General features: G+C 43.6%; 1 protein-coding gene across 8 annotated transcripts in view; it reads left to right on the top strand.

Moving 5' to 3' along the window:
• PCBP3 (poly(rC) binding protein 3) overlaps positions 1-16,127 on the top strand; it is a 91,942-nt gene extending 75,815 nt beyond the window's left edge. For all 8 annotated transcript variants that reach the window (XM_088662785.1, XM_088662836.1, XM_088662749.1 and 5 more), the window contains 3 exons: positions 1,403-1,455; positions 10,542-10,711; positions 13,500-16,127. In XM_088662785.1, the coding sequence (XP_088518911.1) occupies positions 1,403-1,455; positions 10,542-10,711; positions 13,500-13,536 (260 nt within the window). In that variant the 3' untranslated portion in view covers positions 13,537-16,127. The remainder of the gene's footprint in view (positions 1-1,402; positions 1,456-10,541; positions 10,712-13,499) is intronic.
• The last annotated feature ends 805 nt before the right edge of the window (positions 16,128-16,932 follow it).

Here is a 16,932-nt window from a genome sequence, read left to right as displayed (position 1 = left end):
GCACAACATATTCAATATATATAGCATTACATGTAAGGGTAGGTAGACTGTTTTTTTGAGATGACATCATAGAAATTAAAGGAGCAGATCAATATATATTTTAGTCATAGATTTCAAAGCAGAAATCTCTGTCTTGTGACCTATTCCTGCAAGAAATAAATGCAATAATAAAGACTAATAGAGGTGGCAAAATACAGTAGCTACAGTGGGAAAGAGCTTGACCACAATCCCAGGGTCTGATGATAAGCTAAGACAAACTTTAGCTTTGGACTGGGGGTGGGGAGCGGAGCTGGACAGTCAACACATTTGCGCAGTCTGGGTAAGCCAGAATTTCGCTGTGTTGCCTGAACTGCACCAATTAATGAACACTCCCTGTTTCAGCGAGTGGTCATGTTGTCAGCTCAAAAATTCTTTCCTGTTTGTACTGCTTAAACCTGATTAATGCCATCATCAGGCTAAAGCGTTCATCTACTGTGGAATTGATGATGATGATGGACCTTGGACTTTTAATTAGAAATTGAAACAATATAGGCTATTACAGCTGGAATCATAGAGTTGGAAGAGACCACAAGGGCCATCCAGTCCCGTGCTTCTGAATATCATTTGCTGGAAACCACAGGAGGGGAGAGGGACCCTGCTTACTGGTTCTCCATAATGGGCATCTGGTTGGCCACTGTGAGAACAGGATGCTGGACAAGATGGGTAATGGGCCTCTTCTTACATTCTTACTTGCTCGTAGCTGTCAATATGGCAGGAAATTTTGCTTCTAACCCCCCCCCCCCCGGTTATACCTTTGACCTCCACACTACTTACCTCTGGAGTACATCTGCAATAAAACTCTGTCCTTATATTGGGTTTGGTGTCAAGATATGTTCCATACTTGTCATGGGCATCAATGCAAAGTGAGTCGCAATGTGGGAACCAATTTGTTTATATTTGGCAACCAAAAAAGTCTGGGTGGAGAGACTGAATGTGCTTTACAAAATGGACTTCTGTGGCACATTGCACCGTGGCCTGGACATGTTCTCCCCAACACTAACTCCAAGGTACCACAAGGTGCTGGCTGTATTTTTGCTCTATTGATTAACAGCAACTTTTTGAGTCAACTGTTAAGGAACGGTTTTATCTTTGATCCTGAAATGGAAGCAAGGTGAGGTGAGGATATGGTACCTATGGAGTTTGTAATGATTTGTATTAGAACCAAATGGGTAGGTTAAGAGAGAATTGATTCCAGGAGCTCTAGGTTAGTCGTATTAGTAAAGTGCTTTCCTTGTTACTTTGCCAAAACGTGTTCCTTCCTTACCCTCTGGCCCTGGTGCAGGTCTGCTATTTTGGTGAAATACCAGACGCTTTGCAGTGCTGTCTCTTCAAGCTGTAACCATTTTCCCTTGCATATGCTCAGGTTTGGATGCCAGTCCCCCGGCCAGTACTCATGAACTCACCATTCCCAATGATGTGAGTATCGCATCTCAATGCTCTCCATTCCATTTTTAAAACATGTTTCTCTACAAGTGACATCTAGGACATTTAGCAAAGCCCAGGCATTAATTCCAGGCATATCATTTCAAAGTCTTTTATCAAAGTACAGTTACGAAACTGAAAGGGGTGGAATAAAGAATTGGGGAGGGGGATTGCCTTGGCAACCTTTCTTCAGTAGTCTAGTCCTTAGGAAATGGGCCTGACATCTCTAGAGGACGACACCGTTTTCTGACCCTTTCTAGCAGGTGTTTCACAAGTTGCCTTATGGGATGAAAAGGGAATTGTTTTTCTTGCCCATTCTGATCCTGACCTCTGTGCTGAGTGGTAATCAAAGCAGTGCAATTCGAACCGAGCTGGAAAACGGTGGGAGAGAAGTGGGAAGTGCGAGGGACCGTGGCTCCCTTTGTTATTATCTGGGTACTGTATTCTAACAGGAAAGGTTGTGCTTTGTTGACTTGTTGTTCATGTAAATATCCCATTTGTTTCTAGATAAAAAGCAAGTGATTCCTCCCCCATTTTTAAAAACCAGTTTGACAGTTTATGCGAAATAATAATAATAATAATAATAATAATAATAATAATAATAATAATAATTTATTATTTATACCCCGCCCATCTGGCCGGGTTCCCCCAGCCACTCTGGGCGGCTTCCAACAAAACAGAAATTCTAAAATACAGAAATCCATCAAACATTAAAATACAGAAATCCATCAAACATTAAAAGCTTCCCTAAACAGGGCTGCCTTGAGATGCCTCAACATCTCACATATAGAACAGAACACATATAGTACTCCTTTTCAAATAGCCCCTGCAGAAATTCTACATTTGATGCAGTTTAGAAAGGTTTTCATGCTGGCTATATATTTATTGTGACTTATTTCAGAGCACAGAAATGTAAATTGACTTTCCTTCCAGTCCACTCCAGTTGTGCTCATTACACACTTTATGAGTATGGTTTAGAACAGGAGTTCCCAAATGTTTTGGACCCAGGGCAGCAGCACATTTGAAAATCTAAAAAACTGCTGTGAGCACCACAAAACACTTATTTCACAGAAGAAAGAAGAGTTATAATAGCCCCCTGTCCCAAGCAGACAAAATACCTCCACCTTAAAAAAAATCAAATAAAACACAGAGGGGGGACGTACACCCCCCCATAACAAGCTATCTCTCTGCCTGGAGGGACAGAGAGCCTTGGTGGACACCAAGAGTGGTTTCTGGGGGTACAGTGCCCCCACCATGTGCACCACATTGGAGACCCCAGGTCTGGAAACCATGGTGGAGTGCGTTTTAGAAAAAGACAGTGAAAAGTTCTGACTGAAGTTTCTGAACATGCGTTTCCAGCTCATGAAATAGTGGTTTTGTATCTACTGACTTGGAGAAAAGGTACAATATAAATGCTATAATAACCAAGATAGGATGTAGCTCTCTCTTATTTGCAGTTGTGAGCTTCCTATCAATTTATCCGGGCTCATTGGAGGACCCTGCAAAGATTAAAAAGTTCCTATTTTAAACAGGCATAGGTCCTTCAGAGTCTCCCCTTCTTTGTACTTTTCTTATGAGATTTCTAGAGCCAAAATGTACTGTTAGTGTTGGTTGAATTGAAAGACATTATTGTTCCTGGTATGCTTTTAATTTGTGGGGGCAATTTGCTTAGCAACAAACATTAATTCTCCCCCATTGAGCACAGAAATGTTGGCATGAACATACTCTTGAAAATTAATCTCAGTTATATTTAATTTGTTTGAATTCATCTTCCCTGAAGGTAGGCAACCAAAACTCTTTCCCAGGTTTGTTCATTCATTCCCCGGGGCAAGCCATGACAGTCCTCCCCTACAGAGACAGCATGACTTTGCCATGTCATGCCAACCCAACAGCCACCATTAAAACCTCATGTATGGATGGTTTGCACTGTTTATCCATTATGCAAATGACAGCAAAGGGAGCTCTGGTTTCAATTAATGTATGTGCAGGAACACACTCTTTCACAATTACATCAACACTTCTGTTCCACGTTCAATAAAACCTTAACAAAAATATTTAAGCAGGTTTCTAAAAATGCATATCTGCATCTGAAGGTGAACAAATAATGTGGCTGAGGAGGAAAAGGTGATGGAGGAATTCTGATTTGAGTGTTTCAGTTTAGTTTAGTTTAGTTTAGTTGCCTATGCCATTGATTTTTGAGCTTGGCATGCAACCTGAAATTTAGAAGCCAACATAGTATATTTGAATGAGACAAAGACTTTTGGCTTTTTGAACAGCAAATCATTATTAATTCTGGTGTCTTAAAGTGGTTTTATCCTCAACAACAATGAATGGGATCTTCTCTCTAGGACCAGGAGCGTCTTCTGAATCTGTAATCCAGTCTGACTCCCTAAATGATCTGCCTCTGATCATACAGAACAAGACTTCAGGAAATCTACCATTTAAAAGACCTATTTTTCTTTCTACTAACTTAAATTATATAGACAGCAATATACTGTGGGCCGTTTCCAGAACGCCTTGTGTTATATGTTTTGATTACAGCTCCTCTTATAGCATATTCTCCAAGACTTCACAGATGAAGTGCTTATGAGGATGCTTATGAGTGTTGCCCCATTCTCACGTTGAGTATACTGTGACTTCGTGTTCTGGACAGATAATAGGCATGAATATGCATTATTTTCAATATGCAAGCCATGTTCATTGTTACCTGTTCCTCAATAAGATTCCATAGAAATGCACCCATGGAGTTATGGAAGCAGTTCCTTTTGGGAGTATGAAAGGCACAATATTCTCTTTGCCATTTGCTTCCAAGGTCCTGTCATTGTGGATTCTGTTAGATTTATCCCCAAATATCTTGTTGCTTTCTGGCTGATAGGGCACAAGCTTGCACATCTTTCTATATTCTTACATGGTTCATAGAACTATAGAATCGTAGAGTTGGAGAGAGGCCTGTGGACCAAGCTTCCACTTGAACCAGAAAATCCAGATGTGGTGTATTCCCAGCAGATGAGTGTCAAACCTCTGTATGAAGACCTCTAGCACACACACACACACATAATAATAATAATAATAATAATAATAATAATAATAATAATAATTATTATATACCCCGCCCATCTGGCCGGGTTCCCCCAGCCACTCTGGGCAGCTTCCAAAAAAACAGAAATTCTAAAATACAGAAATCCATCAAACATTAAAAGCTTCCCTAAACAGGGCTGCCTTGAGATGCCTTCTAAAGGTCTGGTAATTGTTCTCTTTGACCTCTAGTGGGAGGGCATTCCACAGGGTGGGTGCCACTACCGAGAAGGCCCTCTGCCTGGTTCCCTGTAACTTGGCTTCTCGTAATGAGGGAACCGCCAGAAGGCCCTCGGAGCTGGACCTCAGTGTCCGGGCAGAACGATGGGGGTGGAGACGCTCCTTCAGGTATACCGGACCGAGGCCGTTTAGGGCTTTAAAGGTCAACACCAACACTTTGAATTGTGCTCGGAAACGTACTGGGAGCCAATGTAGGTCTTTTAGGACCGGTGTTACGTGATCTCGGCGGCCGCTCCCAGTCACCAGTCTAGCTGCCGCATTCTGGATTAGTTGTAGTTTCCGGGTCACCTTCAAAGGTAGCCCCACGTAGAGCGCATTGCAGTAGTCCAAGCGAGAGATAACTAGAGCATGCACCACTCTGGAGAGACAGTCAGTGGGCAGGTAGGGACTCAGCCTGCGTACCAGATGGAGCTGATAAACAGCTGCCCTGGACACGGAGTTGACCTGTGCCTCCATGGACAGCTGTGAGTCTAAAATGACTCCCAGGCTGCGCACCTGGTCTTTCAGGGGCACAGTTACCCCATTCAGGACCAGAGAGCCCTCCACACCCGCCCGCCTCCTGTCCCCCACAAACAGTACTTCTGTCTTGTCAGGATTCAATCTCAATCTGTTAGCCGCCATCCATCCTCCAACCGCCTCCAAGCACTCACACAGGACCTTCACCGCCTTCACTGGTTCTGATTTAAAAGAGAGGTAGAGCTGGGTATCATCAGCATACTGATGGACACCCAGCCCAAACCCCCTGATGATCTCTCCCAGCGGCTGCATATAGATGTTAAAAAGCATGGGGGAGAGGACAGAACCCTGAGGCACCCCACAAGTGAGAGCCCAGGGGTCAGAACACTCATCCCCCACCACCACTTTCTGAACATGGCCCAGGAGGAAGGAGCGGAACCACTGCATGACAGTGCCCCCAGCTCCCAAGCCCTCTAGACGGTCCAGAAGGATGTTATGGTCGATGGTGTCAAAAGCCGCTGAGAGATCCAGCAGAACAAGGAAACAGCTCTTACCTTTGTCCCTAGCCCGCCGGAGATCATCGACCAGTGCGACCAAGGCAGTTTCAGTCGCATGATGAGGCCTGAATCCTGACTGGAAGGGATCCAAATGGTCCGCTTCTTCCAGGCGTGCCTGGAGTTGTTCCGCAACCACTCGCTCAATCACCTTACCCAAGAATGGAAGATTTGAGACTGGGCGATAGTTGGCCATATTGGCCGGATCTAAAGATGGTTTTTTAAGAAGCGGTTTAATAACCGCCTCTTTCAGCGGGTCTGGGAAGGCTCCCTCATGGAGAGAAGCATTTACCAACCCGCGAAGCCCATCGCCCAGCCCTTCCTGGCTAGCTTTTATAAGCCAGGATGGGCAAGGATCGAGGAGACAGGTGGTTGGTTTCATTCGTCTAAGCAGCCTGTCCACATCCTCGGAGGTAACAGATTGAAATTGATCCCACAAAACTTGACTAGACAGGACTCTAGCACTCCCCCGCCCCGGCCCTGCTCCCACGGTGGAGTCTACCTCTTCCCGAATCTGAGCGACTTTATCTGCAAAAAACTTTGCAAAATCATTGCAGGAGATCATGTGGCCCGTACTGGGCCCGGATGGAGCAGGTGGTTCCGCTAAATTGCGAACCACCTGGAAGAGTCTCCTGCTGCTGTTTTCTGCAGATGCGATGGAGACGGTGAAGAAGGTCCTCTTCGCCGTCGCCATTGCCACTTGGTAGGCTCGAAGTTGAGCTCTAGCCCGTGTCCGGTCTGATTCAAAATGAGTTTTCCGCCACCGGCGCTCTAGCCGTCTCAACGACTGTTTCATCGCCCTCAGCGCCGGGGAAAACCACGGGGCTGTCCGGGCTCCATGCAATCTGAGAGGGCGCTTCGGAGCCAGACAGTCAATAGCGCTGGTTAACTCCGCATTCCAGCGGGCCACCAGGGAATCAGCTGAAAGGCCATCGACATGGGATAAAACATCCCCTACCACTCTTTGGAAGCCAATTGGATCCATTAAGTAGCGGGGGCGGACCATCCGAATCGGTCCCACCTCCCTGCAGAGGGGAAGGGTTGCGGAGAAGTCCAGTTGCACCAGAAAGTGATCTGACCATGGCACTTCTTTTGTTTCGCTTTTACTTAATATCAGATCACCAACATCCATAGAGGTAAACACCAAGTCCAAGGCATGTCCACGGCTATGAGTTGGGCCAGACTTATTCAGGGACAGCCCCATGGTGGCCATGCTTTCCACGAAGTCCCGAGCGGCTCCTTGTAAGGTCGTGTCGGCATGGATGTTAAAATCCCCTAAGACAACCAAGCTAGGTGTCTCCAGGAGCACATCCGACACGACCTGAAGCAGCTCGGGCAGGGAATCCTTGGTGCAGCGGGGAGGTCGGTACACCAAAAGGAATCCTGTACTGCCTCTATTGCCCAACTTCCAGAACATGCACTCAGAGAACTGGGTCTTCCCAATAGGACGCCTGGTGCAAACTAATGACTTCCTAAAAATCACTGCAACCCCCCCTCCCCGCCCAGATGGCCTGGGTTGCTGTGCATAAGAGAAACCTGGTGGGCAAGCAGCGCCAAGAACGGGCCCATCGGCTTCCTCCAACCAGGTCTCTGTCACACATGCCAGGTCAAATCCTCCATCCACAATCAGGTCGTGAATGGCGGTGGTCTTATTCATCATCGACCTGGCATTGCACAGCAGCACCTTCAGGTCATGTGGGTATCCCTTGCCTATTCCAATATCCGTCCGGTCATGACCAGACCTGGAGGCAGGGATAGTCCTCAGACAACGACTAAGTCTGCCTCCTCGGTAATGACATGGTAATGACACATGCCAGCAATTGGTTCCATTGTCAAGTGGTCCTTACCAATAAGACGTTACTCCTAAGGTTGCACAGAAGCCTAATCTTCTGTGATAAGAAGCCCATTAGATCTAGCTTTGCCCTCCTAGGCAGAAGAAACCAAATCAATGCCCTCCTCTGTGTGATAGCCCCTTTGGGTATTTGAAGTGTGCTTTCATGTCCCTTCCCACCTTTTTTATCCATGTTACAAATGCCCAGTTCCTTCCACCTTTCCCCATAGAATTTGCTGCCCATATCCCTGCATCTTCATTGCCATCCTTGGAACCAATTTTTCTACATCCTTGTTAAGGTGTCATGCTCTGTCATTCTGATGATGTCTGACAAGTGCAGAACCAAGTGGAACCATTATTTTTGATAATGCAGCCTAAACTTACACCAGCTTTTTCAGTTGCTGTTTGTCAAAACATCGTTGGATTTATTTGTATATTATTTAGATTTATGCCCCCCCTTTCAGATACATTGGTTAAATTCTTACTCTCAGGCTCTAGTTTCTTAGGATGCTCTGTGGTGAGTTTGATAGCTGGTCCTGCCTTTGAGCTAGATCACTACAAAAAGCTTTTTTAAAAATTACATTGCACTTGTAATAGAAGAAAATCAAAATCTGGTACTATTGGGAAAAGCACTAACAGGCTCTTGCAGGCAACACTTTGCACACATAGAAGCAACACTGCAAGTTGTCATGATACAGACAGCTGCTTCATTCCTCCAGAAACAGGGTGTATCTTGGAGTCCAGAAGACCTTTATGTCTCAAGGCAACTGAAAATGTGGACCCTCCAGCTCCACAGCTTTGTATGGCAGAGGGTGAGAGATGAAAGAGATTCAGCTTAAAAACATTCTCTGCTTGAATCATGTGGAGTGTGTTTTTTACACTGTGTATAGGGATAGACAAAACTGTCGTGTTGAGTTATCTAAGTTTCTCATGTTTGCAGTCTTAAATTCAGTTGTTCAAATTTCTACAATTTGTAATTTTATATAAAAAAATCCTCGTGAAAATTCATCAGCCTTTTTCCTGCAAACTTCTCCTGCTTGTATATAGGGTTTCAGTAACAAACACATTTTTCAAGCAGTTTCCCCTAATAAATGCATTTTTGTGCACATTTTCCCTTAAAATATGCATTTTGTACATATTGCTTAGGTGGAGGATGGAAATGCAAAATTCAGAGAAGGAGAAGCTCCAAAGGAAAGCTGTGGTTTGGTTCACATATTGTTTCAGATAGTGCAAAATAACTAAACTAAAATGTTCTAACTAAAACATGAACAGGATTGAGTATCTCCTCAATCCCTAGCTGTGTATGACAATTTCAGTTCCATTGATATTCAAGGCAGCTACTTGATTGGATTTCCTTTATCATATATTCTTTGTTTTTGTTTGCTGGGTTGATTTCTTTCCTGCTCCTTCACCATGGCCCCAGGACAGGTCACAGCAATTCAAAAATTGTCTGTTTTTACAGGAGGGGTGGTGCTCGTAGGAATTTTCCTCATGGGTTTCCCAAAGGACAGCCAAAAATGAGCAGCAGCATTTAGCAGACCTACTTAGGTGTCAATTTAGCAGCAAGTAAATTCAAAAATGCTGTGGACAGGAAACCTTGAGATAGATTTTGGAGGCCTAACATTAAAAGTGACAAAGGTGCTCACAGAAACAGCAACCCAGGTGTGGCTGAGTGCCCCATTGTGGGCACAGCTATAGTGCATCTTTCTTAACACCTGGTGGTTAAAAATCCTGAGTTTATAGCTGGAATAACATTTCAATTAACACTCATGTGTTTAAAGACTACTTTTATTTTGATGGTGGTTCCTTTTGCTCAGACGGGTCACCTGTTTGGCACATAGCTGTCAACTTTTCCCTTTTCTCGTGAGGAATCCTATTCAGAATAAGGGAATTTCCCTTAAAGGGGGGGGGGAGTTGACAGCTATGGTTTGACAGCGTCTTTTGCTTGAGCTTGTTTGACCATTTTTAAGATTTTGCCTTGGTGTTTTGCTTTCCAGCTGCCTCTTCTCTGCTTCTTTTTCACACTTGAAATGTTTAAGTCATGGCTGTGCTTAGAACATAGCTGCCAAGTTATCCATTTTTTTAAGGGATTTTCCCTTATGCTGAATAGGCTTCCTCGTGAGAAAAGGGAAAACTTGGCAGCTATGGCTTAGAAGGTTTGCATGCTCACTTTAGTTCACTGACAGCTACTGGTATTGCTGAAGATTTGTTCTTGTTAGTGGCTTTGATTGGAGGAGCTAATCAAAGTGAGTGGGCACGAAAAATCAGTTACCTTCTCATCCCTGCTTATGGCCCCCCGTCCAGCTCTGCCGCTACGGAAGGGGGGCACCAGGCCGTCTGTTGACCTGGCCAATCGTAGACCTTTCTGTGCCCCTTTCTTTCCCCTGGTGCTCAGCTCAGAGCACAAGCCCTTGCTCCATTCTGAGCACACCTGGGAGGAGAGAAAGGGCAGAAGGGCTGAGGCTGAGGAAGAACACCACACCTGCAGCTCACAGCCCTGTTGGAGAGAAAGGTGAGGGGACAGAGGGCCCTTTTGGCCCTTGTTCAAGGCACTGCCACCAACACCATCCTGTAGTATATGGAGAAGGGGACATGGAGCTGACCGAGTCCACCACGTCTCTCTTTTCACACCATCTGCCGCCATAACATGCAGGGCATGATTTGTGGCAAGAAAAGTGTCATGCAGGTGATAGACAGGCCTGGTGGTGACTGTTTATATCCTGAACAGTTTGGATGAGGTTGCCAAGATATAAGCACAGTTCAGCAGGAGAGTGATATAGCAGAGCTCTTATGAATATTACATTTCCAGAGTACTGAAAACAGAAACATGGGCCCTGACATATCTCACAAGCCCTACAATACTACTCTCAATCTTTAACACCAATGGACCAAATTAAGAAATGCCCCTGTGCCTTTTTTTCTAGCTAATAGGCTGCATAATCGGACGCCAAGGGACCAAAATCAATGAAATTAGACAGATGTCTGGAGCACAGATCAAAATCGCCAATGCCACAGAAGGTTCATCAGAACGTCAAATTACCATCACAGGAACCCCAGCAAACATCAGCCTTGCTCAGTACCTCATCAATGCCAGGTGAGAACTGCTTACTAAGGTTTCCTAAGTACCTCCCTCACCCCACTTTCATAACCCAAGATATAAATAAAGTAGCCAATTGGACCACAATACAAATGTAATAATAAACCTTTATTGTCACCACACCACCTGTGCAGTGAAATTAAATGAGCCCCCCCCCCCAATACACTCAGTCTTGTTCGCACTCTGTGTGCTTGTCGGAAGTCAATTGCACCACTATTTTTTTCAATCCGGCAGCCCAACAGCCCACGGATAAAAACTGTTATTTAACCTGTTGGTGCGGCTGACTATACTTCTGTATCTCCTGCCCAAAGGTAGGAGATTAAAGAGGTGCTGGCCGGGGTGTGAGTCGTCCCTGAGAAAGAAGTGAGATCATCCATCAATCTAGTTTTGGGGAATTCAGTGAACTGTTGACTGTTCCCCTTATTCTATTAATCTGGTAATGATAGCTGTAAACGATTAAAAAAAAAATCCAACTACTTTCTCAGTCCAGATATCTTGTTCATAACTTACAAATTAGTTTGGCTATGTCAGAATCTCTCTTAACTCATTCAAAGGGTGTAATTCAATGTCACAATTCTTCCATCTGGAAAAGCATTTCCACTTGCCAGAAGGAACTTTTCTTCCCCTGCATGCTGTTCTGGGGTTTCCTAACTCCCAAGCCGATTTGGGGGGTGCAGGGGGAAGCCTCACTGCACAAGTAGAAGTCCTTTCACAAGGCTTATGCGGAAAGGGTTCATGAGGTGAATCCTACCCAAAGAGATGCATAATTTATTTTGCAATATTATTGCTTGTTTTGATCCTAAAAAGTGAGTTGCATTTACATTTCCTGTATATATTTTTTATCTTATCAGGCACTTTTCTGAATAAGGGCAAATAAGGAGAATGATAATAGGTTGGCCTCGACCAGGACCAGGGCCTTCTCAGTACTGGCCCCAACCTGGTGGAACGCTCTGTCTCAGGAGACTAGGGCCCTGCGGGATTTGTCATCATTTCGTAGGGCCTGCAAGACAGAGCTGTTTCGTTTGGCCTTCGGACTGACGCAGTCTGACCCCACGGTTACCCTCCCCTAAGGTTTTATTTATAATGGTTTTATCTTATTCGTAGATTTTTAATTTTAAAATTGAATTTTAACATTGTATTATTCTGTTGTTTTAACTGAATTCTTTCTTTTATATTTGTGTTGATATTATTTGTTGTTAGCCGCCCTGAGCCCGGTCTTGACTGGGAAGGGCGGGGTATAAATAAAAATTATTATTATTATTATTATTAATCAGACTTTTAAAAATTATCCTATCTGCTATTTGAAAAAAATAGGATGTGTTTTAATAGCAGCCAAACTGGTATGAATGAAATAATAATAATTTATTTATACCCCGCCCATCTAGCTGGGTTTCCCCAGCCACTCTGGGCGGCTTCCAACAGAAATATTAAAATACAATAATTTCTTAAACATTAAAAGCTTCCCTAAACAGGGCTGCCTTCAGATGTCCTCTAAAAGTCTGGTAGTTGCTTTTCTCTTTGAAATCTGGCGGGAGGGTGTTCCACAGGGCGGGTGCCACTACCGAGAAGGCCCTCTGTAGGTTCAGAATGGATAGGTTTGATCTTCTTGCAGTCCATGGGACTCTCAAGAGTCTCCTCCAGCACCATAATTCAAAAGCATCACTTCTTTGGCGATCAGCCTTCTTTATGGTCCAGCTCTCACTTCCATACATCACTACTGGGAAAACCATAGCTTTAACTATACGGACCTTTGTAGGCAAGGTGATGTCTCTGCTTCTTAAGATGCTGTCTAGGTTTGTCATTGTTTTTCTCCAAAGAAGCAGGCGTCTTTTAATTTCGTGACTGCTGTCACCATCTGCAGTGATCAAGGAGCCCAAGAAAGTAAAATCTCTCACTGCCTCCATTTCTTCCCCTTCTATTTGCCAGGAGGTGATGGGACCAGTGGCCATGATCTTGGTTTTTTTGATGTTGAGCTTCAGGCCATATTTTGCGCTCTCTTCTTTCACCCTCATTAAAAGGTTCTTTAATTCCTCCTCACTTTCTGCCATCAAGGTTGGGTCATCAGCATATCTGAGGTTGTTGATATTTCTTCCGGCAATCTTAATTCCGGTTTGGGATTCATTCAGTCCAGCCTTTCGCATGATGAATGCTGCATATACGTTAAATAAGCAGGGAGACAATATGCAACCTTGTCATACTCCTTTCCCAATTTTGAACCAATCAGTTGTTCCATATCCAGTTCTAACTGTAGCTTCTTGTCCCACATAGAGATTTCTCAGGAGACAGATGAGGTGATCAGGCACTCCCATTTCTTTAAGAACTTGCCATAGGTTGCTGTGGTCGACACAGTCAAATGCTTTTACGTAGTCAATGAAGCAGAAGTAGATGTTTTTCTGGAACTCTCTAGCTTTCTCCACAATCCAGCGCATGTTTGCAATTTTGTCTCTGGTTCCTCTGTCCCTTTGAAATCCAGCTTGCACTCCTCGGTCCTGCCTTGTAGAATGTTAAGCATAACCTTGCTAGCGTGTGAAATGAGCGCAATTGTCTCCCTGCTTGCTCTGCTATTTTTTAAGAGAAAAGGATGAGTGTGACAAAATCCATGCTATTGCAGGCAATATGAATGTAAATTAGCTTGTCAGAATCATTAGCAAGCTCTTTTTTTGAATTTATGTGAACAGGAGACCTCAGGAGTATGGCAAGAAGTCCTCGATGTCTATGTTTGTCATAAACTTTAAGCAATTCCCCGCTTTTCCTCCCATTAATTTTTTACAATTATTTATTCTAGGCTGACGTCTGAGGTTACTGGAATGGGCGCACTCTAATTTCTGCCAATCACCCATCATTCTGCATCACATGACCCTCTCTAGCCAATGACTCTTCTTCACCCAGCTTCTACAATGTGTATAATTACGGCTTCACACACCCCTCTTCTCCTTGGAAACTTTTCTTTAATAACAAATATATGTATATAAATAAATATATATGTATGTGTGCACATACTCATAAGTTGCTTTATAAGTTGCATTTTGTGATTTTGATTTTGTTCCTGAATTTTAAATTTATGCTCCAGGCCAGTCTGTGTTTCAGCTGTACAGTGCTAATTATTTTATATAGGTTTTGCCTTGGTAAGACTTTGGAAGAAGGTTGGTCTCACTAGTCTTTATTTAGTTCAGTTTAGCTAAGATGGTTTTTTATAATTTTACTTTTTTTGCAGCACCTGTAGTAGGACTGAGATGTCTAGAGCAGTGGTTGCTTTGAAATAGCTGTTTCTTTTAATTATTCAATTATTCCTTCCATCTTTGAACCCTGATTGTCCTTGGCTCATCCTTGAAATGTTTGGATCTATGTCCTAAGAATGTGGCATGACTTTCTCCCATTTCATGTTGGAAGTGGACCAGGCAGGACCCTCCTGGGTTCCTGCAAGGACTGTGCTGCTTCCAGCGAGGCATAGCCAAAGCAAGCCATTTTCGTTACCAAGCAGAGAACAAGGTGAGGAAAATATTCCTTTAAATATAGAATTATTTCATAGAAATGGAGACAAATGAAAAATTTAATGCAGCAGGAACTGCTGAAAATATTCTTAAGAGAATCACCCACAGACTTTTGGACTTAGCTCAGGAAGCTCCAGCCTCTGGGAGCCTGCTGTGTTTGCCATTGTTTGTATTTAATAAAAGTCTGTGCAGCTCTGCTAGTAACAAGCTCTGCCTTTGGTCTTTGTGTGTTCCTTCTTGGTTTTCCTTGACAGGCTCTTTGTATCACTTGCCTTCACTGCTTCCTTCCTCTTCCATCCTTCTGTTTGATCAGATCGGATCCAATTTAGTGGTGGTTGATTTTTTTGTTTTGCTCCTCCCTCGACATTCCTATTCACTTTTAAGCTCTGCTAGAAACTCTGAGCATCTTGAAAGGCAAACCTCTGGGAACAAACCATTCCAAAAAAACAAGAAGGCGATACATGAATGATGAGAATTTACTAGGCCCTCTGATGGAGATGACTCTACTGCCACTCCCTGAAGGCTGGGGGGGGGGGAGAGACAGGGGGCAGAGGAGAAAGAGGAGGGGAGCGACTTCCGGCCGATCGCGCAGCAATGGCAGGCGCTGTTCTTCTCAGCTGAGGGGAACATGGTGCTTCCAAGGCAAGGGGGGACTACTCCAGCACAGCGGCCCCCCAGAAGAAATCCCGAATAGAGCATTTCAGGGATGTGGATCCAGCAGATGCCAGAAGCAAGCTCCCCCCTCCCTCGGCTAGCCTATTTTTGGGTGGCGAGAGAGCAGGGGATTTTGAGCTAACGCGGCACATTGGAGCATAGCTATCTCGGAGGCACGAAGCTGCGATCCTGCCAGGCAACAGCGATCGGTTCTTCCTAAAAATTGAAAAAAATTGAAGACATTGGATACCGTGAGTAAAAGGAGACATTTAAGAAATATTTTTAGTAATTGGAAAGAAATGGCCACGGGAGTAGATACAAACAGGAAGTCGATCTCCCCTGTTGAGAGGACTGTAACACAGTTAATTTGCCTATAGCCGGAAAAGTGAAGGGAACCTATTAATTACCAAGGATTGGACTCAACACCTTCCCCCGGAGGCAGGGTAAAGGGGAGAAGGATTAAATTTATCAAAATCCCTGCAAAAAAATCTTAATTTGGACTGGGGAAAATCCCCCTGGAAACTGAAGTCGGGAGGAAGCAGCGAGCCACCATTATGACATCACAATAGAAAGGAATTTGTTTATCTCTTTGAGACAGAACTGTCAATTGTGAAGAGAGTGTAAAAGATAAGGCTGTGTATAAGATGTTTGATAATTGCTCTTTTCATAAATGGACACAATAATTTTAAGACATGAAGAAGAATTAAAAAATGAGACTATAACCAGTTTGGACATAAACTCAGTTTCTGATGTTTTTGGAAATACAATCTGCTCAACTTCCTTCTCTGTTCTGTTCCCATGAAATCTGAGATGAACAGGATGCCTGTAGCCACAACACCACCTGATGGCCTGGACTTTCAGAAGGAACTTTTGGAATTGTTTTTGGACTTGAGAAATGAATTGCGGCAAAATAATATATTGTTGCGTGAAAGTAATACAGAATGGCGTGAAAGGAATCAGAATTGTCAAGACAGAGAAAAAGGATTAACTCTAACAGAGAGCGAAGTCAAGCAAGAGAAACAATCATCAGTCTTGGACAGTGTAATTGAATTTAAAAAAGGAGGAAGATACATGGAACATTGTTCCCCCAGTGAGGGGGGGGGGACAGAACATCTGTTTGATCCAAGGAGTCCCCCAAAAAGAAACAGCATGGAGCAATGTCCTCCCAGTGAGAGAGGGAGGGCAGGATCCATGCTGGGGTCAGAATCCAGAATCCAGAAGGGAATAAAAACTGAGAAAGGGAGGCACCAGGGGATGATTGAGGAAGAATGGTGGGTAGGCTGGGACAGGGTGGGAGTGGGGTGAGGGGTAGCAATGGGTGTAACTTTCTTGACTGATTTTTATGGTCTGAAACTGGAATGACTTATGGAACTTGCTGAAGAATCCGGGAGACCCGGAGTTCAGGGGAGGGGGGGGGTTAAATTTTATATAATGGGTTTAAATGTTTGTATGATATAAGAATTTATATTTAAATTTATGGAAGGTTCTTGGTAAAAATTTCTAGGCTAAGGGGAGAAACAGAAGGTAAAGGAAGGGAAAATAATTTTTTATTTGGATAAATTGATTAATTATTGGTGGAGATATAGATGATATTTTTAATGATAAAATGTGTTAAGATTAATTTAAGATATAAGATGAAAACTGCTTAATTCAAATTATAAAATGGACCCAGTGAGGGGGGAATTGAGGAAGTCAACAATGTTAAGTAAACAATATAAGATTTGAGATGTTTTTTTTCTTTTTTATGTTTTCTTTTTGTATTTTTTTGTTTGTTTTTTCTTGTTTTGAGTTTTCATTTTGCTTTTTGTGATTTTGTATTTGGAAAATGAATAAAAATTATTTGGAAAAAAAGAAAGAAAGAGGAGGGGAGCTTCAAATGCAGGACTCGGGAAGCAACATGCTCCTCGTGGGCCTAGATCTGCAACCCCTCCCAGCTTTTATGAGCTCACTGCCTCTGTGCTTCATGGGCCCTGGAATTTACTAGGACAGGACATAGCACAATAAGTTCACATTCCTTTCTCATCACCTGGGAAATGTGGGGTAAAATCAGCATATGCTGACTTCTGCTCTCAT

This window comes from Zootoca vivipara, chromosome 1 (assembly GCF_965207765.1).
Source record: "Zootoca vivipara chromosome 1, rZooViv2.hap1.1, whole genome shotgun sequence".
NCBI classification, from domain to species: Eukaryota; Metazoa; Chordata; class Lepidosauria; order Squamata; family Lacertidae; genus Zootoca; species Zootoca vivipara.
This window is presented reverse-complemented; position numbering and strand designations above follow the sequence as displayed.